The sequence below is a fragment of the Cryptotermes secundus genome, unplaced genomic scaffold, assembly GCF_002891405.2.
Source record: "Cryptotermes secundus unplaced genomic scaffold, Csec_1.0 scaffold180, whole genome shotgun sequence".
NCBI classification, from domain to species: domain Eukaryota; kingdom Metazoa; phylum Arthropoda; class Insecta; order Blattodea; family Kalotermitidae; genus Cryptotermes; species Cryptotermes secundus.
The window spans coordinates 4,869,195-4,893,958 of NW_019718619.1; the positions used below are offsets into that span (position 1 = coordinate 4,869,195).

At 38.7% G+C, this 24,764-nt stretch overlaps 1 protein-coding gene across 1 annotated transcript in view; it reads right to left on the minus strand.

Moving 5' to 3' along the window:
• Positions 1-4,170: 4,170 nt before the first annotated feature.
• The window catches only part of LOC111862001 (homeobox protein abdominal-A homolog), a 215,183-nt gene continuing 194,589 nt past the window's right edge, over positions 4,171-24,764 (minus strand). The window contains exon 4 of the mRNA XM_023847026.2: positions 4,171-9,692. Coding sequence (XP_023702794.1) covers positions 9,268-9,692 — 425 coding nt within the window. The 3' untranslated portion in view covers positions 4,171-9,267. The remainder of the gene's footprint in view (positions 9,693-24,764) is intronic.

A 24,764-nucleotide genomic window follows, 5' to 3' on the forward strand; every position in this document is an offset into this window, starting at 1 on the left:
TAGAATTTCAAAAAGTTGTGCACAACGTTAAATATATCGAAAATGTTAGTAATAACAAATAATTTCTCTAATATAACAGTAAGTACAATAAAAGTGGTTTAGATAAAAGGCTGTTTAAAAAACAAATTAACAACTAAGAGAAAGAAATAAAAAAAGAATACTTCATGCCAAACTTCGTAAATTTTAATATTTAAACGTCGTAAGGCATTTTGCCCAATAAATGTCGCCAGATATATTATATATGTTTACATAATTTTATATCTACAATTTCTCTTTGAGAACCAATGAGTGTCTCCCCTCATTTCTCTACATGTTCAATGGGATTCAGTCACAATAACCACTCAGAGCGTCACGCAACCAACACCACGCGTTAAGTACATGTACAGTGCTCGCTCATGTAAGCAAAGCGGCAGTATAAAACGAAGCAAAAATATAACATGAGACTACTGCACACTTATACATTTTATTATATAAAATGTGCTATATGCTACACTATCCATTAATAATTCGGAGTGGAGAAGTATGTACCCAGAACTTTAAAAATACAAGGAACAAATCACACTTTCATTAAAACTTTTGTTATTTAAAATGCTCTCCTTTAAAACGTCTCGGGTAATACTCGTCTATATGTATACATTTGTTTTGTTTCCTCTCCTTAACCCTTCAAAGCTTAATGGCTATTATGTGTACCACCTGTCTTGGCATTAAACAAATTTTGAATTTTTGCCCAGAAAGTGTATTTAAATGTTTCGCGTGATTTTCAGAATAAATAGCTATTATTTCTATAGCATCATCCAGAGGCAATGTTTTTCTTATGTCGCAAGAATTCAAATTGAAATATTATTCAGAAGATATGCGTGCTTCAAAGGGTTGAATCGTCCATTCTTTATAGAGGTTCAACATACGCTGAATGTTCTACCAAGAGTAAAATTACCATGAGTTTTAATAGGTCCACTTACGACTTTAATTTCCATGTCTTCCTTTTCCTAACTTGATGCGTATACGTGGACCTCTTACATTAGATCCTTTATCACAGGTCAGAGAGCAAACAGCGAGCTCCATCCAGCCCTTTCTAACTAAAGCGCCGATTCATTTCCGTCTACACACAGGTTATTTATATATTCTTTGTATGATACGCGATTTACAGCTCCGTTTTTTTCTTTCCAATCACAACTACCATTAGTAGCTGATTTGGTACTTGAAAATCCAAATAATAAACATCTTTATATAATTTCCTGACTATGATATGGCGGAGCAGAATTGGAGTTTAAAACGGAAAGAAATTATTAACATTCGATCACTGTGCAAGAGTTGCTTAATGTACTCGTACTAACGATTCAAGAAAATACGGATGTTACCCATTTACCATAATTAACGCATTAATTTGAGAATATTAATAAGAAAGGGGTTAACTTTGTTATATATTTTAAGTAATTTAAAAACATAAAGAAAAATTGAGCTGATCAGCGTGTAAATTCTAAGAAACTAATTTTCGTATAGCAACCCCTCCTACACTATTCGCCCGAAAATTTGCAACCAATACTTTACAAGTAATAACATTTTCTGATATGGCAAAGCAGCGTGTACAATTTTGATTCCATTTAGTCTTTCTTGTGACTTCATTCTAAAACACTAATCTTAATATTTAAGCTGTACGTATAGCTATGTAATTTATTCGTGTGTCAGAAGTACCTCTACAGTCATATTTACAAGAGAAAAGACGAGCTAATCTACACTGCTCACAGCTGCACTTCGAACTCCATGCCAGCAACAACATACATGGAAGCATCTTTACTGAACGCAAGCTAAAATCAGAGGATATATAATATTTACAATTTCGTTCACTTAAATGCCTACGCGTTGCGGTCAGTATAATTAATTTACACATTTAAATTTATTTGTCACAAAAAAAAAACTATTGTACTGTGACCACACGCGATTCTTTCCTTTTTAGGGGTGAAATTTTCATTCAAGGAAAATCTGCTTTTCATACGTTTTGTTTATTGCATTACTTAAATTCAGAAAATCCATTTATGTTTGTCCCGTAGCTCAGGATTTGAAAAACCGTTCTGTAATTAATATTTTGTATAGGACCTACATTTAATAAACAGAAACAAAGAACATCTCATCAACCTATAAGAACAATTTCGTCCATAATTATGCGTGAAATGCGCGAAATTAAAACTAAAAAATCTGTTCGTGTAGTACAATACATTAAAATACTTAAACATGTGAATGTATTGGATCTTGTTTTGAGCCATACTGAACTGGCTGTCAGCTCCCAACTTGGGTGTGTAGCCATAACTGATACCCTATTCTACAGGCCTGAAGGACATGTCAGACCCTGCACAGGGGGTAATACAATATCTTACAGGAATAAATGCTTAACAATGAGTTTGGAATATTAAAATCCATGGGGATCTAGCCAACTATTAGATTCTATTTCCACCAGCTGACACATAAACACATAAGAAAGGAAAATAATTATACTCGTATTTCCTTCACTTTCAAATCTTCGGAGCAGCTTCCGTGCATCTCCAATTATTCTGCTCCCCAACTCATTACTTCGCTGAGAGAGAACGCTTGTTTAGCATGTCACGAAGTTCTGAACACATTTATACAATTATACCGAGATGCACTTAGCGAACACACACGCCGACTCGTGGGCTGGTTCTGTCGGAACTCGATATTAAACTAACAGCCCTACACTACGAATTTTGGAGCCTGCTTAATTCAACCTACATTAAACTACAGCACTTTCAAGTCGCCAGCGATTGAGAAAAATTGATCAGTCATGAATCTGAAGTTTGGACTTTGTTCTTCCGGGTTGTGACACGGTTTACAATCTTGTGATTACCACTCACAGCGATGTCACAGCTAGAACACCCAACACGAAGCTTTGTAAAGGATGTCTGCATATTCGTGAAGTCCGATACGCCATTTAGAAAACACAGTACGGTGGTTCTGTGTATTTCGTTAGGGATATCGGCTATCCTGGGTGAGGATTTTCGTGGGTTTCCTCAGTCGATTTAGGCAGTGGGCGGATAGCACCTTGACCAGGCAATGGTTGTTGCCTTCCAATCATGAATCATGCTACAATTCTGCCTTATGTAATCTAAATATTCATAGCGTCACTAAATAACATACAAAACAATCCAGAACACTTATTATAATGTATGTATGTATGTATGTATATGATGAACTGAATCCTAAAAGATGCATTTTATTTTTACCCCGTGTAATTTAGTGACATCAAGGTACACAACTGTGCACAATTTTTTTACAGACTGCACACGTCGTTAATAAGCTTCGTGGAATAGAAAAGAGGATTTTCTACTCTCCTTACGGTCATTATAAACCTATGGGTACAAAAGAAAGTATCTGTAGCCCCATTACATATAAAGCCACAATACTCAAAGCGAAAATCTTTAGTAATGTATGGGCTGAGTGGAAGCTGCACCCATGGATCAGAACTCCTCTGTCAGAACCATCGTTGCTGGCCCTACGCTCACACGAAGTTGATTAAGATCTGCTATACCACGTGATATCCCAAGGATGTGAATGTGGTATAAACGTGAAAGTGTCATCTGTCGATCTCAGAGACTGTCATCTGCAAATTTTCTTGGTCCACAAACACTGGGGTCGCGGGTTCGAACTAGTATTGCAGTCCTTAGCGTAGGTAGGAAAACCCTGAAATGGATCGAATCCCCTTCCAGTTGTTACCTAATTCTGTATCTCAAGGATTTATGGATCCAAATATCTGTATGAATCGGCTCAGGCCAGAAATCGGGCTTAGGAAAATTAATTTGTTTTCCTTTTCCTAACTGCAGGTGTATATAAATTCAGTTTAGCTCTTTCTTGCAGACTCACTCATTCATGGAGCTGAGCCCTTCTTGAGAAGCTACCAACTGTGCAGCTACTCAAGAACTTCCTAGCATTTATGGAACCCAAAGGTTTATTACCGTGTTCACAAGATCCCTTTACTTGTCCATATCCTGAGCCAGATTAATCCAATACATACCGTCTCTTTCTATCTCTCTAAGATCAATTTTAATATTGTCAACCTTCCTACGCCTTGGTCTTACCAATGGTCTCCTTCCTTCCGGCTCTTGAACCAATATCCTATATGCAGTCCTCCTCTCCCCCATTCGTGCTACAAGCCCTGTCCATCTCATCCTCCTTGACTTGATCATTCTAATTATATTTGGGGAAGAGTACAAGTTATGAAGCTCCTCATTATGCAGCCTTTCTTCCAGAAGTACTTATAAATACATGAATACACTGGGTGAAGGTTTGCCTATGAGGAGCGCGAAAGAAATCAGGCATAAGATGCGACCAGTGTCAAGTGTATAATACACGTATTAACACTGTAATAAAATCCGCGTTCGTAAAATGTATCAAGTTCGTGTCTTCCCACTTTGAAGAAAAACATGCGCTCTTTGAGTCTGCATCACAGAAAGTGACGTGTGGGGCTGCAAACGATTTCAATGCATTGGATATAACAGCTCGGTAGAATGGTTCTTGTACTCCAATATCCTGTTAAGTACGTGGCTTTTCATTTCGAATCAACAACATGAAACAGAAGCAGAGTACGAGATGTACAGTAAGGATTCGGATTTATTTTAAATGGGATGACCATAACAAGTCTCGCGGGGCGTGAAATTTTGTGTGAACACGTCATGTAAATGCGTAAAATAGCAACAACTAACGAACAGATGTTTCGCGTCACTGAAGTGATTCTGTTTGAAATAAGTAATCTAAGTGTAAAACAAGCAAATAAATGAATTTGCTAAAAGAATTGAAATGCTGTCCAGAACACTGCCATACGTGTAATTATTTTCGTGCGCGTGAAACAGCTTGTTGCTCTCTATTGCTTTCAGAAAATGCAGAGCCTGCTCCATACACGAATATATTTGGCAGGCCTTGTTAGCTAGAGTGTAAAGCCGACCACGCAGTTTCACCACACACGTTGAGATATGCCTTCACAGACAAGTTTGAGACTTAATGCCCCACATTGGCCTAACTTATACAGCCGGATATTGTGGCTGCCAGTCCGCAACTTCTGCACAATTACTTCATGCTGAGGAATTCCTGGGTTCCTTCACTAGCCTCTAATTTTTTTGTATTTCATGAAGTGGGGCGAGACACTCCAGTTGGTTCGTGTCGGCTGCCAATTGGCCTATTGTAAGAGCCCCCGACGACAGACGAGTATGAAGCAGTTGGTGTCATGAGAATTTCAATTAGAAGAAAACCTGCCCCAGTGTCACTTTGTCCACCACAAATACCACATGACTTGATCTGGCCTGAGATCGAACCTGCGCCGCCGAGGTGGGAAGCCGGCGGCTTGTCTCCACTGACGATTAGGAAAAGTGTGCTTCAAAATTCTGGACATTCACTTCATTTTTAGTAAGGTTACAATACTGTCTCGTAATAATTTAGAGCAACCCAAAAAAACACAAACTACTAGGCCAGAACCCTTTGTGCATTAACTTCCTTGTTACATAGGCCAGAACTATGTAAGCTGTGATATCAGTAACTCCAAGTTCTAACAAATTTTACGAAATGATTGATAATAAACTCCGAAACGAAGAGCAATTCTAGCCGAATCTGTATTACTAATTAAACCGAAAAAAAGTCAGAAGAAATAGTCCTACAATTTAACCGAAGCTGCAATTTAAGAGGACTTGGTTGTGACCTGTCGGTCCCCATTTATTGCACTATACAGTAATATGATTCATGACTTGGAAGGCATTAAGTGACTGTTATTTCGGAAGAAGTGTAAAGAGAAATGTCGTCCAATTGAAAGGTTTCAGCACAGACAGAAACTGTCCCTTACCCTTACCGTTTCAGTTTTTGAACTTACCTCCTGACTATGTAAATTAAAGAGTCACTTAAATGAAGGGATAACAATTCAGTTTTCATCATGCATTTTATGCTTTCAGCCTACCACAATCAAGTACGGCTTTTATTTTGTAATAACCGAGAAATACACACTAACAGAAAGTCTTAGAGGTCCAATATTTTAGTACTAACAAATATTCTATACACCTTTACGTACTACATCAACAGTTAATGTTCTGGTTTTATGTTACGAAGTCAAAGGTTTTCATGTGCCCACAGACTGGGGGTTTTGATTCTTAACAGGCACAATTAAAACGTTTGTAACATGCGAAAAATTTTACCCATATGTCTGCCACAGACAGACAGCAACTCGTATTCTGTTAAGTCACTATGAATACCCATTCTCAGAATATCTCATCCCTTAGCTGTGTCATCTGTCGTGGTTATGGTGACAATGCTGGCTTAGTAACCGCTGCATTGTCTTCATTCAAACGCGGTATCATATTTTTAAATTTTGCATTTTTCATCCAAAGATCCATAGGTTATTTGCAAATTGGAATCTATTTTACACATTTACAGTATGTATATATGAGGGCGCACATATTTAGCTGACAAGAAATGCTGTAATTATTAGGTAAAATTAAATAATATTAAAGTGTCATTTTTTAAACAACTAAAACACAACCTTCTCCTAAAAATGTTCAAACGACCCAAAACAATTCATTCAGACGGTCTGTTAGCCCCAGTATTCAAATCGACATTTCAGTAAGGGCGTAATGTGGGTTTGTTCAAATACTTGCTACACAACAAGACTTAAACAATACTGTAACAATATGAGATAATATTATTTATGATTCTGGATCCTAATATAGGATCCAACAGATTGTTGAAAATTCGATCCACCACCTTAAATGCTGGAGGATGAAGGTTATTACAATTATCTTAAGGATGAAGGAAATGCCTAGCTAATGAACTGTACATTGCTTCCATACACACACCAGTTACACGGGTTTCAGCTACCTAGACACATAGAACAGTTTCACAACACCGTACAAGCTATGATACATTACTCAACACAACAGATATAAAACTGTTGAGGCAAAAATTGCATTTAACTTGTTATGTTTTGAAATCCTTGCATCTAATTTTTGTATTTGTTTTATTTTTAAACACGTCTATACGGTGAAACGACCTACCCTGACACCAAATTACGTATAATGTACTCTAGTAAATCTGTACTCGAGTCTATTACTTTATTCACATGCTTGAGACTGTCTATAAATCGGTTTGTCTTTGACGTTTATTAAGAATGTCAGTTATTACATCTGTTTGCACCATCCCCGGCAAAATTTTTAAATAAAAATTTTAAAGTCAACTGTATTTACTATTTAAAACACAACAATTTAGGCTATAATATATAAACTGTAATCGTATAGCGCTCTTTCATTTTCGTCTGATGTAAAATAAATAGTGGAGATCACGGAGCTATTGAATCTGAAAAAAAAAAAATTCTTAGATTTGTAGTGTACTCAGATAAAATGGACTGAAGTGATAAGATCTCTGCAGTTCTAAAACTGGCGTCTACACTCTTACAGGGTCCCGAACAACAAAGCCAACTTCCCGCAGAGAAAGGGGATATGGTGCTTCATGTATGAGAGAATACCATATTGCACATGCTTACGAGTCTCGCCATAATGTAAAGAATCTTTAGTATGGCTGTGACTTTTGGTGATTACTTTGCTTAAATGGACTTCAGTCAGTGAAATGGTTTGCTTTTCTGTAATACATTGCTATAGTAGTTTGAATGAAAAGGGCTAATACGACCTCTTACCTAAGAAATGAGTAATTTTAATCGCCATGTGGAAATTTAATTTCAGAACTTTGCTGAAACGCGTATACCAACTTTAAATTATAAAAATCCGCTAAGACTGTAATGACTGTACATCATGTGTTAATAATTAATAATTAAAATGTAAACATGATTATAATGCAATACTTTACACGAATAAAAACTTAACAAAACAGAAAAGAAACTGGAAATAATTTCCTCTTATAAGTATAAACGCAATGGAAAACGGTAGTCCTAAAATCCATAAACAACCGATGCAAGAAGCATACAAAACTGTTGGAAAATCTACATGTATACATCTCCTTAAGAACTGAACTCAATGACATTCACTATTCTGCAGAGGACTAACGAATCAGTTATTATAATAGTCAGCATTTAGAGGATTCTAGATCAACAGTTAAAACAAATGTACTTAAAGAACTTCCAACATGAACACAATTAGAACAATTAATGTATGTACAAAATGCAATATTAAAAAGGTATGACATAACACTGCTTATAAATTTAATTATTCTGAAATACCAACACTTGTTAATTAAAATCAACGTTGTAAATTAATTAAACGTAATGAGCAAGTCAAATTATATAATATCGAAAATTTTACCATAATTCCGAAACAGCTTTGTGTGGACTCAGTTGTCTTGATCTGCGAAAATTACAAGGAAATGCATCCCACACTTCGGTATTCTGGTAAAAAGTAGCTTTGAAAACGCGATAAATATAAAGTATTTCGTGGAACAGTGTATTTCATCTCTCTCAAATTATAACTTATGGCATGTCAAGTATACCCTCTACAGCACATTCAGTTGCAGCTGCGGGACTATTCTGTGTCAACGAGTTCTTCGTTCATAATATTATGTATTCCTTGATCGATCCACAGTCCTGGCAGGAGTAATTTCAAATTCCATCTCATTTTAACACGATTTAATCAACACAGGGAAAGGTGTTTGAGCTGCAAAATCCTCGATCCAGGCTTCACTTAGCAAGTATCACAGTAAATTAACACCCATCACATTTTCCACACCTGGCTTAACATAAAAAGTCCCATTACAAAACAGTCAACATACTTCTTGCCGTGGGAAACCTTTCGTTCAAATTGACGTGTTTCTAAACTGTTCAATGAAATCACTTCGATTAACATTCCATGTCATACATTATAGCATGCCATGACGCTGCTTCACATGCTCACCACTCTACCTAAAGTTATCATGCATGGTTTGAATTTCTTGAAACCGCTACGAAGTGCTAACTTTTAATACCATTGAAACTTAACTCTCTGTCACACTGCATTCATCGTAGGAATTAATGTATAGTAACATAAGTGAATCCACAACAACGTTCTCTAACTTTCGGCATCGGATTGAAATAGAATTCTTGAAAAACCCAAAATAATTTCGTCAATTCACATCACATATAAATCCCGAAACTTAAAACCTGGAATAGAACCCATGGAGCTGTGATACTGATTTTCTAGAACATTTGGATCACAATTAAAAGGAACAGTCAACGCAGTAACACATGTGACCTACAACAGTTTATATATGCGGAAGGAAGTACTGTGCTTGTCTGGCATTTCTTTATGTTGGCACTTTCGCCACTGCCTTCAGAAGATCTGCTCCGGTGGTCTTATCCAATCCAAGTTTGTGCTGCTCATGGTGGTGATGGCTGATACTGTGATGCTGCTGCTGTTGCTGCTGTTGTTGCTGCTGCTCATGTTTCTGTTGCTTTTCTTGTTGCTGCTGTTTTAGTCTGTCTTGTTCTTCCCTCTCTCTTCTGGCTTGCTCATTGATTTCCTTCACGGCTCGAAGTTCTTTCTTCAACTTCATTCTTCGATTTTGGAACCAGATTTTAATCTGTCGTTCTGTCAGGCAAAGAGCATGAGCTATCTCAATTCTTCGCCTTCTGGTCAAATAGTGGTTAAAGTGAAATTCCTTCTCCAGTTCTAATGTTTGGAAACGTGTGTAGGTCTGCCGACCACGGCGCCTGGGACAGCCATTCGGACCTGTCAACAACAAGAAATACAATAAGGCATTTATTGATGAAGAAACGCAGAATCTGATGTGCTGCAGATGTACCTGTACTGGGAACTGCTGATGTGAAGGCTTGTTTGTAGCTTCACACTCTGTACATGACTTACACTTTAGTGATCACCTGAACACCAAGATATGGCCATCCAATAACATAGAATTTAGAGGGAACATTGTTTAAGACTGTGCAATTTCTGTGAAAAAATGAAAGTAAAGCAAAATCGTGAAATGTCGTACAACGAAATGAACTCAAAGACGTAACTTTAGTGTAGAACAGGGATCCCGGAAAACTATGGTACCCTTCAGCAATACACCCTCTCCTTCAACCATACAATGGATCCAAAAAAAGTGACTGAAACAAACTTGTAGCATATTATTATTATTATTATTATTATTATTATTAAGCAAATTGCAATGACGATATCTCGGAATTGTAAGAAGCAACACCAAAAAAAGGTAAAGTTCTCCCTGTACTTAAGTAATTAACCATTATGCCATGAAGACATCGGGGGAATGGAGGTATAGCTACAGAATTCTTAACCTCGGCACTGAATGGAGATGAGTGATCAGCTTCACTCTTCGGCTGTTTGTCCCAAGGGAAAGAGCCCCCGGTAACCACTGGATAGGAGGCTAGGTAAGCCTCGGAGCTAGTCTTTACATTTACGCAGGAGAGAAAATCTTGCCCCTGCCGGGATTTGAACCCCGGCCGTTCAGCCTACTATATGAGACAGACGTAGAAAAGTCTACCGACCCGACACGGAGTAATGTTTAATTTTATAAAAAATTCTGAAGTGTTCGGAAATTCATGTCATAGTAACCAACAAGTTCTATAGAGCAGCATCTTGCTATTCGCGTCAGAAAATCCCCTTGTTCTTATGAAGCTGATTGTTTGTCACAATTTCTGCACAAGTCCGGCACTTAACATATGGAATGTCAATCTGGTTAGCTTTCCGAAAATGTATTTCGTAAGATCAGCGTTACACGTCACGCGCCACACTCCAATCTACCTTCATATCAGTCAAGTGATATCCTCTTGATACTGCCTAACCAAAACGTGTGCCGAGCTTCACGCGATTGAAGTTTTCACGGCACTGACTACTGACTCAGTTGTGAGACGTAGTTTTGGGAGATCCGAACGTTTCGCTGGAACATAACGCCTCCATTTCCAGGACCGAAAAATAAGCCAAGCTTTCCATCTGCTTCTGCATGTTTTTTGCTCCGCTTATTCGTCGGCTCTGAAGATTAAGGAGATATGTTCTTCCGAAACGTCCAACGCGTTGAAATTTCAAATGGGAATTGCTAAAAACAAACTTCCTCAAAAATATTTAACCATAATGACTGGGAAGTTTTTGGAGGGGCGTGCATATATATATATATATATATATATATTAAAGTGGCGGAAAAAAAGTATTCACTAAGACGTGCATCTATTTACAGGAAATTTCTTCGGTAAAGATGGAGACATCAATACTTACTCAAGCAAAACTTCATGCCATTTTCTGTTTTATTTATAACTACGTGTTAACCAACCAACATACGTGCATCGTTTAGCCATATACAGGTGTTCTTATATTTTAGCGTCCTGTTGCACTGATTTTCATCCATTATATGTATACAGTGGCCGTCTTGTAGTGCACTCAATTTCACCTGTCACTTCACAACATGTTTCGGCAACATAGTGCCATCATCAGGTGTCCCAATTACGTCAATCTATTGCATTGCCTGCCCTCATATATTTTCACAACACCATTCAAAAAGTATTTAAAAAGTCCGTATAAACACTCGCAGCTAAGAAGGGAAGACACATCACAAGACGTGGTTTACACAGAAAATAAGAAAAACGACCCCGTAGTGAACGAACCACATGCAAGTTTTAATTAAGACAAATAAGATGAATTATCTTAACAAGTTTTAGCGAGTGTAAATTTATCACAATTGACAAATACGGACTTTTTAAATAATTTTTAAATGGTGTTGTGAAAATATATGAGGGCAGGCAATGCAATAGATTGACGTAACTGGGACACCTGATGATGGAACTATGTTGCCGAAACATGTTGTGAAGTGACAGGTGAAACTGAGTGCACTACAAGACGGCCACTGTATACATATCATAGATATACAGGTATATTGGACCAGTATCAAGTCTGTTCATATTTCAAAGGAAATGTTATTAATTCCCATCTGTAACTACGGATGGACAGATAACCCTTCCCCTGAACCATTCTCGATACACATATTTTATAGCCCTTGGAGGACACACTGAATCCATCTGAATAAGAAATCTATGAATTTTAGAAATTCTGGAAAAGCAACTCGCGGTGTTGCACAATAGAGATAACGTTCTTTGAGAAAATGTCTCGAGGTTGATATATTAACCAAAGCACAAGTGCCTCTCACGCTCCTCTTGCTGCTGTCAGCATTTGGTATACTAATGTTGCTACACAGAGACAGAATTGCTCCATGATAAAGACATACAATTCTAAAACAACATGAACAAACGAATATTAAAAAATTCATGCAATATATTAGTGAAGTTATGTAATCAGCAACATTTAGTTGTAAATACCTTAGAAGATGTAGGAATCATGAAAATGCGTGTATTTTTATTTGACATTCAAGTTAAATTTTTTCTAAAGTCATTTTTGGGCAAAGAAATCCTAAAAGAAGGTTGGGAAGGAAATAATGCAGTTGGAGGAAACTACTTATTGCAGGTTCCAATATTAAATTTGACTCCAGTAGGTTTACTTTGTCATAACTGGTTTGCAAGGATATTTTGAACTTATATGCGTTTCTACACATTACAGTAAGTATGGTAAAAGTGGACAGATATTTTACATTTCTGTCTACGGTGCTGTGGTAAATAATGTTCATAACTTCGCAAATGTTCGAAATAATGCAGCAAAGGCACCATATTTCGAATACTTAAGGCAGGATCAATTTTTTATTGATATAATCGTTAATCTTTAGTACTTTGTAGCGTTCATGTAACTTAATATGTCTAGCATGAGAATCAGTACTTAACAAAAGCCAGAAACTTGTACGGCGGGGGGGTCTGAGTAAATGATAACCCAATTTCGAATAGGGTTGTTCCCTTATTTCGGACAGGTAACAATTTTTTAAGAAACGTATTTAATAAAAAGCATAATAAAATAGAAGGAACAATGGAAAAAAGGATTTACAGTACATAAAGAAGAAACAGTAATGTTTAAAAATATTAATTGCATGAATATGTGCAAAATAATCGCATTGTTTTCAACAGAAGTTAACACCTCATATGAAGAAAACACTTTCGAGTTACAATTCAAATTCGACGGCCTATCAAGTGCAGTACTAGCATAAGTACGTCTTTTACAGCCTGCACTGCACTTCACATGGAGTTTGCTCTTCATTCCATTCTTTCAGTAACAGCCACCTAAGAATGAATAAAACACGAAGACTACATAAAACAAGGTTCCTAATTTCGGATACTCCAAAGTCGCAACCATATTAATAAGTATCCGAAGGTAGGGAACCCAGTGCCAATGCAAACACGGCAGCATAACGGGGAATTGAAGCTTTTGGAAGCAATGGAAACACATTATATACATGTTATAATGTGTGTAATTTCATATAAATGTGCAATTTAAAGCTCGAGTACTCTTTCGAAACCTAAATATTACATCAGAATCGGCAGAAACACACAGAGACAGCAAAGCAACACTGCTGCTTCAATGTTTGTTCTGCCGCTCCAGAGAAATTGTTTGGATAGGAAGTGTAAGTGCCTGTGGCCACCACCGCAGCGCTGTCCTTACTTCCTGAGAACCACGCTATCCGAAATTGGGAGCCTCTCAGAATTACGGTGACTTCACCATGCTGATGGGCAGCACAGACATAACCTGACTGCTGAAGTTTAACTAATTTCGTAACAAGAATTTAAGTACGAAAATTGTATTCAATACTTTTAACATTTATATTTCATAAAACAATATGCATTATGGATATTGTCGTTTCTCTACCATATTTGTTGAGCATTATGTTTAGTGCACAGGCCTACACAGACATCTTAAAGCTTTAAATATAACCTATACACCCTAAAGTACCGCGGCCCGGCGGTTGAGAAACAATGCCCTAAAGTGACCCAGCTAGGACTCAAGTCGCAATAATGAATTCACTCAAACTTCCATATTCCAAAAAACTGACAGTACCCAAGTAAAGTCAATAACCTAAAGTCTGATCTCCGGCATGAACTGCTCTTACTCTCAGAAACTGGCGATTTTGGCAAAGTTTATTTTCACACAACCGGTTTTGAAATAACTTTTGTTTCTTTTTCCTTGAAGGCTATTCCACGCGTTTCTTCTGAGCCAGTAAGGTACGCATCGTTTATATTCAAACAACGTTGTTTTAGTAGCCGGCATGGCTCAGTCGGTACAGCGACGGGCTAGGAGCTGGACAGCAGGACAATTGGGGTTCGATTCCCTACAAGGGAAAGTGGATCCTTCCTCCATAGCGTCAAGAACGGCTCTGGGACCCACACCGTCTCGCACCTAATGGGCAGCGAGTGCTCTTCCGGGGGTAAAGTGGCCGGAGCGTGAACTTGACCACTCACCTCAGCTCCCTGATGCGGTCTTATGATGTGATGCTTAATTAAGCACAAGGACAAATTAACCTTTATCAGTGTCCTCCTGAAGGATTTCAATGTTTTCTATATTTAGAGCTCGTCTTTATGCGTACAGAGCGGAACTGTAGAGTCTGGGCAAATCCTTCCTTCCGAACTTTGCTCTGAGACTTCCTGAGAGAATATCACATGACAGCCAAGCAAGTAAACGGTTATAAACCTCCTTTTCAGTCTGCTGTGGGTTGCAGAATGCATTTCGAATGTTGGTGGTAAGATGAATTCCGGAACTTCGCATTCGTCTCGGAATGCAATGACACAGGCAGTTTGCGCTGCAGATGTGACGAGGATGCTTTTGAATATTCTGTTAGTACAAGGACACATATTTATCCACCTGAGTCTGAATCGAATTTAAAATAGAACTAGCTACGACCTTGATGTAGCTATACTCTTCTCACGCGTGAATAACATGACTCCTGTCAGTCTACACATTGTTAAAAGAATGGTATTAGGGTAAGGAATTATTAGGGGTACATCTTAATTAAATAAACTGTCAAAGTAATTTATAAGGAGGATTAAGGGAAGTTAAGAAAACGTGTAAACTGTTGAAGTGCCCCAGCGGTATCAGAAATGTTTCCAGCCAGTTCAGTACCAAACGCAATATGGGAAGATGCAGAAATAACAATATCCCATGGCCTGAAAAGGAAGCAGGCGTCCCTCATCTGTTACAGTGTTCAAATAAATAGAAAGTTATTGGAATATAAAATCAACAATAAACAGTGTCCGCACATGGTGTTTACAAAACAGACTGTTCCTCTTCAACAGCCTGAAAGTACGCAAATATACGAGTAAATGAAGGGTAAAATACACGTTTAATGACATGCGTAAAACGAAATACTGGATTTAGGATTTAGAGTGGAATCTCCTGTTTAAATTACGACGAAAATTATGACTTCTTCATAACAATGTACAACATAAATTGAATTCGAATTTCGGTTACAGATCCCACTAAACACGAAGGAAGGTAGAACAGGGCCTACAGTGCACCAAATTTAGCGACAATATAATGATATGAGTTTCTTCCATAAATCTATAAGCAAGAACAAACGTATTTAAGATTTTAATCTTCAACGTCTGTTTGTTGCATAAAAGGTTTGCGATCCAGTCAGTAGAGCTCACCCTTATAGGAACAAAATATGGAATGAAAAAGAACAGAAATCTGTTCCTCTCTCTGGCAACACAAGTTACAGAACCGAACCGTTGTTCAGTAACAAACCCCTACAATTTTATACGCTTTTCCAACTCTTTCACATTGGCACCAACAGGCAAAAAGTGAAAGCAGGAAAAAGACAAAACGAAAAATACCTTTACCCTTTTCCCTAAATATTTTTACAGTCCCCCATCCCAAAATGCTATATTTCAAGCTGAAAAATACAACCCTTAAAACGTGATAGTCTTTCGAAACTTTCACCAAAGAAATGCCATGGGGATTTCTGTGGATGTTCTGTGAGGTCGCATTCACTTGCGTCAGCAGCGGACAGAAGTGTCTCCAAAGCAATAAAAGTGCCTATTACAAAAAAGCAACAACATAAAAGGAACAAGAGCGTGACAAAGCCATAAAATACACATTTAACCCATTAGGTGTTTGGTAAAATGAAAATAAAAATAAAATACTATAGACCGGAACTAAAGACAGACTATGCCAGATACTGGACACGTGTGTTTTGAATTTAATTAAAAAGAGAAACTTCAGCTGTTTCAATCTTCAGCATAACTGTCAACAGTTCAACGCTGTTACAGGCACGTTCAGGAAAACTCCGATTACTCTGCGGATGTGCACGCAATTGCCGGATACTACTGGCTGGGTGTAACGCATGGTGTGTGGGCAATCCAAAGGCAAACTGTCTGCTCATCAAGCTTAAAATCAGCACCAAGCAAGGAGAAATCATCAGTACCCACGTGGAATGGAGGTCAGCTACGAAGTCGAAAGAAAGCTGCTACGTTGCAGTAAGGGAACAACTGAAATACGTTCCTTTGAATGTTTAGGTACCTACAGGCAAAGTGCGGGGACTGTACCTTTCACAACTCCGGTATTTGCCATCCAAAGCCATTCTCTAACCTAAATTAACGTTATCGGTTATAATGAGACAAGGCTAAGGTCCCATTTACTCTATGTAAGCTGTGCATATGAGATATTTTAAAGCAAGGTTTAGGCAGAGAAGCCCCTGCAGTTTGCGAATCACACTTTGCTAGTGCAGAGTTCAGCGAGATGAGATTATATGAAAATATGACGGCAATCTCCCGCTTTCGCGAGTCAAGATGTGGGTTTTATTAGTATAGCACATTTTTGGAAAGTTCGATACTGCAAAGATTGTGAATATCAAATCGGGTATATATATATTAGGCACTGGGATTTAGGAAGCTAAGAAAATCGCTTTAGTCTTGACTGAGTGCGGAACTTTCTCTTCGTTTCTATAAGGAATTTAAAGATAATATTTTTACACAGTAAATATATTTTATACGTCCAACCTTCTTTCCTACAGAAATATAAAACAATAACGGAATAAATACCGTATTTACGCATGTATAGGCCGCGTGCGTGTATAGGCCGCAGCACAATTTTCAGACAGAAATTATAGAAAAAATAATTTTCTTGGAATATTATTTCAGGAGAACACCCTGTATTACTAATTATGAATATATATTTTTTTAAATTAAGTATGATTTCGAATATTTCGAATATAAGCCGCACCACAGTTTTCATCTTGAACTTTTGGCAAAAAATGTGCGGCCTATACATGCGTAAATACGGTATAGTACCTTACGAAATGTAGGCGCATGTAAGGAGAAAAGCATCATTCGCGTATTGAAAACTGCCCAAATAATTTCAAATAGTACTGATCGTAACTCTCACGATATTCTGGAAACCCTCCCTTATAACATTACTGCGGATTTACAATTACATAAAAATCGAAAGAGTTGCATGTTCCACAAAAATATTTGCTGCATGTCAGACACAGAGATGTGAAAAAGCGGTGCTAATGGGGAGGGGTGGAGGAACAGGACAGCGTACGTAAGTGTGATTCGGAAATCCAGACCACTCATGCTAGCACTTGCACGTACTCATAGGTCTACAGAGAGAATCCGGGCTCCAACATGGCTGAAATGCGTTGAACAATAGAGTGAATGGCCGACTAGAGAGGGATGAGAAAGAATTCTTCATGGTTACCATGGCAACCGAGTGACAAAGACAGAGATAGTAGGTTAAAGGTTTTTCAGCTGATGGGATCCCCGGGCATAGGGTTGGCTTTTAGATTCGCCCCTCCCTTCAGCCCCCAGATTCAGTCCAAAACCAAGTAACAACTTGCACCCTCCATCCAATTCCAACATACCCATTCCTTATACCTGTCCAAGAACCCTCCTTTACGTAGAAGGATCCTCACCGAACTGCAAAATTTCAACACTTCAAGAATAAAAAGTTCTGTTTAACAAGTCCTAAATGATGATTCTGAAGTTAAGAATTGTTTTAGGAATCTTAATTTCGGTAAAAGAGGAATAAATATATAAAATACAAACATATTCATAAAAAGACGCTTAGTAAATTTTATACAAATCTGACTTTCAGTTACAGCTGTTCTGGTGTAGTAACTGGATTTAGAGTTAACAAGTTCACATTCTTTCGGGGACTTTAATCGAAATTTACAGTTATTAATGGAAATTGGCGCAAAAAACTGTCTGAGTGTACATTATTGAGAAGTATAAAGAAGAAAGCAGCTAAGAATTGAGAACCAACACTGTATATGCCATAAGAATGACATTCATGCACCAAAGACACATGATACTCTAAGACAAATAAATATACTGTACAGTCTCAATTGAGTGTAGCGTAGTTGGTTGAGGCACTAATGTTACAAGCCGGAAGGTCGCGGGTTCAAGTCCCGATGAGGTCACTGGATTTTTTTCAATTGACCTAACCCTTTCCGGCCGCACAAGGCCCTGGGGTCGACTCAGCCTCTAACAGAAATGAGTACCAGCAATTAATTAAACAATTTTCCGGGGGAGTAAAGCGCGGCGAGGGCGTAAGGCTGACAACCTTACCGCCATCTTTGAGCCGATTTTCTTAGATAATGTGGGACCCTCAACGTCTCACAATCCTATGGGTTTTCACTGCCTGTTACAGGGTTAGCTTTACTTTACTTTTATTTTTACTCAATTAATTGCCCTGCTTATTTAGATGCTCAGAAATTTGCGAAGTCAATCACACATTCGTCTATCTTTATTCATAGCATATCAATAAACACGTTAATTAAAAGGTAAAGCTATCCCTGTAATAGGCCGTGAAGGCCCATGGGGGTGTGAGAGGTCGAGGCTCCCACATTTTCTAGACAATCGGCTCACAGATGGCGGTTAGGTTGTCAGACTTACGCGCCGGCCGCCCTTAACTCCCCAGAAAGATTCCTGGTACTCATTACTGTTAGAGGCTGAGTCGACCCTAGGATCATAGTGCAGCTGGAAGGATTTTCTCAACTGAAAAAGTCCAATGACCTTACCGGGAATGGAACCCACGACCTTACATCTTGTAGCATAGTGCCTCAACCAAATACGCTACAGCGTGCCCCTGGTAAATAACATTCCTCATAATACATAACGCATACATATACACAATAACAACCGATGGAGTTGGAAATAGACAAACCATTCCAAAAAAAAGCAAGAAAATTACGAAAGAGGTGAGACTCATTTGTCGATTATCTCAAGGAGACGGACTTATTTTACCCTTAAACTTCCTTGTTCGCAGATACTAACTCCAAACGCAATATTTTAAGACGGTTTTATGACATGTCCCATTCTGTTTCTTTCACAAGTACTCGTTACAAAAGCTGGCTACTTTGTGAATAATATGCTCACATTCGCATAAGTTCCAGCATGTTTGCGCATAAGGCACTGTAACAGACCGACCAGGTCAGATAAAATATTTTTATCTCCGGAAAGGAAACTAAAAGCTATTCCCAGAAGTCTCTAACTGTACGGAACATAGTCCTTCAGAACCTCCTTACCTTGAGCTAGATTAATCGTGTCCCCACTCTCCAATCTTGTTTCTATTAAGATCTGTTTTAATATTATTCTCATGTCTAGCCCTAAGCCTTCCAAGTAGTTACATTTCTTCAGTTCTTCCCACGAAAATTTGTGTGCATGCTTAGTATCCGGTTTACCCTCCTTGATCTGCTCATGCTAATAATGTCTGGCAAAGAGTTCCATTTATGAATCACCTCGTTTTACAGTTTTCTTCACCTCTTATTCTTTCCCTAGTTTATTTAAAAATAACGGGACGTGGTGGTAAATGTAAAGGCAGCCGAAGCAGGATGCTCAGCTCCCATCACTCCCTAGTCTGGGAGCCAGTTAAAGCCACCCGCCATTCCCCTGATGCTACAGGTGACCAGCCACTGTGCTAGTGTGAGTTGCCTTTATTACAAGAAGTTACTTAGGCCTACTTACATAAAGTGCATGTGGACGAACATCGTGACGGGAACTACTGACTCAACTGTCATTCAGGTAATCATGAATTCAATATTAGTCCTTCTAACTGAACTCACCCTTTCATTACAAGCAGACAACTGATATGAACCAATAACATTTCATCGTACGTTTCCCATTTATAATAATAATAAAAAAGAAAGCAATTTGAGATAAGACAGAAATGACAGGCAGCAGAAGGAACAGCGTTCAAGCCACCCAATGTCCTTCTTAATTACGATAAACGAGTGTCGAGGCTTATCCCTGATGAGTTTGTACGTTCTGCAAGGGTGGCAGTTCTCCTCCCACGTCACAGTGCTGCGGAAGATCAATCCATCCCCCTTCCCATTCTCATTTTCTTCCACCATGTTTCTTTTCACCGTTGGGGTCTGTAAGAGACCCCAGAGTTGGCAGGCGGAGGTGTGGGGAGGTAATTTATATGTGAGCGTGCTGATTGCTTTTTCCTGATTGCACACAGTAATTTGTTACCCCCACTCCTTTCCTTCAACCCCTATTGAAACACAGTGTGTCAGTTCCAATAACTCTTGCCTTGAAACCTCCTTTTCTGTTCTCTCACGAACGTTTTTCGCTCACTAGCTTCACCTGAAGTTTATACCATGAATGTGTTGTTTGCTTGTGTTTAATCGTGGAAAAGAAATGTATATAAAAACTGGTCTTGATTCCGAGTTATAAATTACATGGACATAATGCATGTAGCCTAAATCATGAAATGAATATTCGCTTGTCTGAGCAGAACAGCAACATTGCCCCAGTTGTTTCGTGATATGTCATACGTTTCGTAGTAAAAAATCTTAAACTGATACCTGATACTTTTTACTGCTTGTTCAAACCTAACATTTTTGCTGTATCCGCATATAACATAACGTATAAATACAACTGATCTGAATCTACAATACAATAGGTTCCTTGGAGCATATCGCCAGTCGGAGAGCCAAATTTTCATCCTCTTTAAAATTAAAAAGAAATACGATGCTTTCACAGTTAAAAAAGCAGGCCTGTAACACACTTAAATATTCGTTTTCTGCATCCGTGTTCCTGGTATTCGTTTCATCCTGAACATGAACAGACGTTAGATTCCTACGTCTGCAACTTTCTTTAAATAATTTTTCTGTTAACACGAATTGAACCTTGGCATAATCATGTCATGTTCAACACAAAAACTGTGACGTGATCACTACATTCACATTCTACATTTACCATTTAATGCTAAAGAGAGTTATGTTGTGTTATATCTGATGTTTTTCTTCTCAGCTACTCTGCGATCGAATGCATAACGTATGATTTCTGTAGCTATGCGTCACAATTTTGATTCAAGGGTTATGGAGATAGTGGTAAGGGTAAAAAAGTTAAAGCTACCCCTGTATCAGGCCGTGAAGGTCCATAGGGTTATGAGACGTCGAGGCTTTCACATTTCTGTAGACCAGGCATGTCCAACGCGTCGATCGCGGGACGATTTTTGGTCGATCTCATGGGCCTATAAGGAAATTATACGTGAAAAGCATGTAAATTCACTTGTAATATAATATGATTATAATCAGATTTTGAAGGGAAAATACGTGTTAAAGTAGTCTGTACTTTCAATGTATGTTGCTTTTATAACAAAAATCATTTGTCGTGTTATTTTTACCAATATTTTTGCTTAAAGGGAGGTACGATAGGAGGGGGTGGTAGATCACTGGCAGTTTTGACATTAAAAAGGCGATCATAATCTGTTTGAAGTTGGACATGCCTGATGTAGACAATCAGCTCACAGATGGTCGTCAGTTTGACAGCCGGTCGCCCTTTACCCCCAGGAATATTCCTGGTACTAATATCTGCTAGAGGCTAAGTCGACCCCAGGACTATAATGAGGCTGGAAGGATCTGGTCAATTTAAAAATTTAATGGCCTCACCGGGTCTCGAAACCGCGCCTTTCTGGCTTGTAGCATAGTGCCTCAACCACGTGCCCTGACATTGGTAATTAATTGGGTAATTACTACCAGCTAGTTGCTCGGTCATATTCTTGAGCATATCTGAAGGGACAAGGTTTCACAGAATGACTGCAGACGTTAGAAAAGCAGCAGCATAGAAAACAGATCTCCAAATTCAGAGATTTATATCACGTTAAATAAAATATAATTCGTTATAGAAAGAAGACTACACTATGTTTTAACATTAAAAGCAATACGTATTGAACATGCCTGTTCTTCTTCGTAGCATGGTTTCAGTCAAAACGAACATGTTCAACAGCAATTTTTGTACTACATCACTTTTTTAATAGCTTTAAAACAAAGGAGTCACTAACATAAATATAATTCTTGTCCTTAGCTACAGTTTAATGTGAAACTTCTGCTTTCAGGAATAACAGCAAATTTCTGCCGACATTTGGAAAACCTTCAACATTTGCGCATAGCACCGCTGAAAACCGAAGTCGCAAAAATGAAGCGTTATGTGCAATTGTAATCTCTGAGTTAGCCGAAGTTTCGGAGGAACATGTCGCCTTTGCCTTCAGGGACGAAGTTCTGCAGAACTTGCTACTTTCTTCATGCTTGTTTACTTCTTGGCTTATTTTTTTGACCATAACTATATAGGCGACATATTCCTCCGATTTCGGTTGCCTTTCAACAGACTACACGGTGTTATATCCTAGTAAACAGAGCTCTTCGTAACTACCTCTCCGAGAGCCTCAAATCCTACACGGTTTACGTACTTCATGTATTCTTTTGTTTGCATTTACTACATTCCCATAAAAGGCAAATGATTTTAATCCTAACTACAAGGCGAACTCCTACAAAAATGGCTAGCTGAATGTTCCAGACATAATGTTCTTGTCGAGACTTAACAAGAGTTAACACAGCCCGTTTCACACACAAAACATATGTCGGAACAAGTTATTTATTGCAGTGGAATTAGAGTGACCGTCTTTCTCAAGAAACGAACCACTAATTTCTCCTGAACAGTCGGTGATGAAGTTTTATCCTCTCTCCACCCTCTTAAACCAATAATTCTTCATTTAACCCCCTCCCTGTCGCTTGAAACGACTCCCTTAAACATTTCTGCTTCCAATTCCAGCCGCGCAGATGCGACATTTTTGTATGGATGCGGACTTATACATCACAGTAGAGGGGCTTGTAGCGTGTTCAAATGAACAAGGTAATGAATTTCAACCGAAGAAATTTTAATTAGCTGGGCGGTTATCAGATTTTCATTGAATCTGCTCACTAAGCTGGAACTTCTGCCGGTCACGGTAGCCGAGCGGTCTAAGGCATGCACTGTCTTCGCTCGCTCGGAAGCCGGGATCGTGAGTTCGAATCCCACTCAGGGCATGGAGGTTTGTGTGCGTTTTACTGTGTTTGTCTACAGGTAGAGGCCTTGCGACGAGCTGATCACTCGCACAAGGAGTCATACCGCATGTGTAAGATCTAGTAAACCGAAATGAAACGGAGAGTTTCATGGAGGTAGGCCTAGGCCCAAATTGGGGCCGTAGCGCCACAGGAAAAAAAAAAAGCTGCAACTTCTAAATAAATTTGCACGCACATTGCCCTGCACATAAATGATAATTTAATTCGATGTTAATATTAATTTAATGAGTTGCTATCTAAGCTCAGGTTAACATTAAATTCGCAGAGTGGGGGAGGGGGGTGGAGTCCAGTTGGGTCCACTCGGCACGGCGACCACTGATTGGCCTATTGTACCTGCTCCGGGTGATTATGATGATGCAGAATTTGGTGGAATGAATCCCACTTGACCAGAGTCAGGTTTGAACACGGGCCGCCGCGGTGGGAAACCAGAGAGTAACCGCTTGAGCTATGGCACGGCATACGCTCAGGTAACTTATACTTACGCCACTTTTGAGTACAGAATGGCGGTTCCTACGTACTCTAGATGACGAGAGATGGCAGCCTAGATTCTCAAGATATATGACGATACGATATGTGAATTAAGACATTCCAAATTCCCTCTCCTCTTGCAGCAGCAGTTTACTGTGGACTGTCTGAATTAAAAGGTGTTTCCGTTATAACGGAACGAGAAACTTGAACAGCTAACGATGTGGGCAATACAGAACTTGAAAAATCCTTACAATATAAAACCCGATACAGGAAATATAAAAGCAATCGATAAAATAAACTTAATGACTTTGCGAGTAACTTCTACATCGACACAAGTTTGTAATTTGAAATTAAGTACGTTTAAAAATTTTGACTACACCCGGCCATACCAAAAGCAATGACCCCGAACGACCGAATGTATATTTAGCGGAAAGCCATTTTATCCGAAATTACTTCACTGGCGTTTGCAATTTTTTACATAAGCTACATAAAGAAAGCTCCCTCCTCTATGTGCTTACACAGCTGCACAAACCCTTAGAATGGTTCTGGTTCGGCAGCAAGGGTGCCAATAGGGCTGGATCGTTATTGCAGAATGGTTCCAGTAAGGATACGTCAAGGGAATGGAAGCGCACAATTTTATACACGTGGGTTGTAATGGCCACAGCTTGTACTTGGGGCCACCACCACTTCAAGGCTCATCTACGCTAATAATGCTAAGCATAGCAACCGAATTGCCGGATAACTGACGGTAATAAAATCAGCGTAAAAGGAGAAACAGATACTCTGCATCTGAACTCATGTTACAACTGTACTAAGCCCAGCACCTACGAAAGGGGACGTCTCTGATAGTTACAATGACGTCAATATTAACGCTCTTTCTCTGGAAGATCATGAGACATGTTCGTAGGCTTATGTACCAAGTGGGGATTCCATATTTCTCGCTCTTCAAAATAATATGTGTCTGTCTGCGGAAAATTAGGCAGAAGGCCAACCGTTGTATCAACATTAAAGAACATGTAGGAATTGAAAACATAAATTTGTACTTGTGTTTAAACATCACAAACACGATCCTAATTCTGGCTTCATAGAACATGCACTACAAATGAACG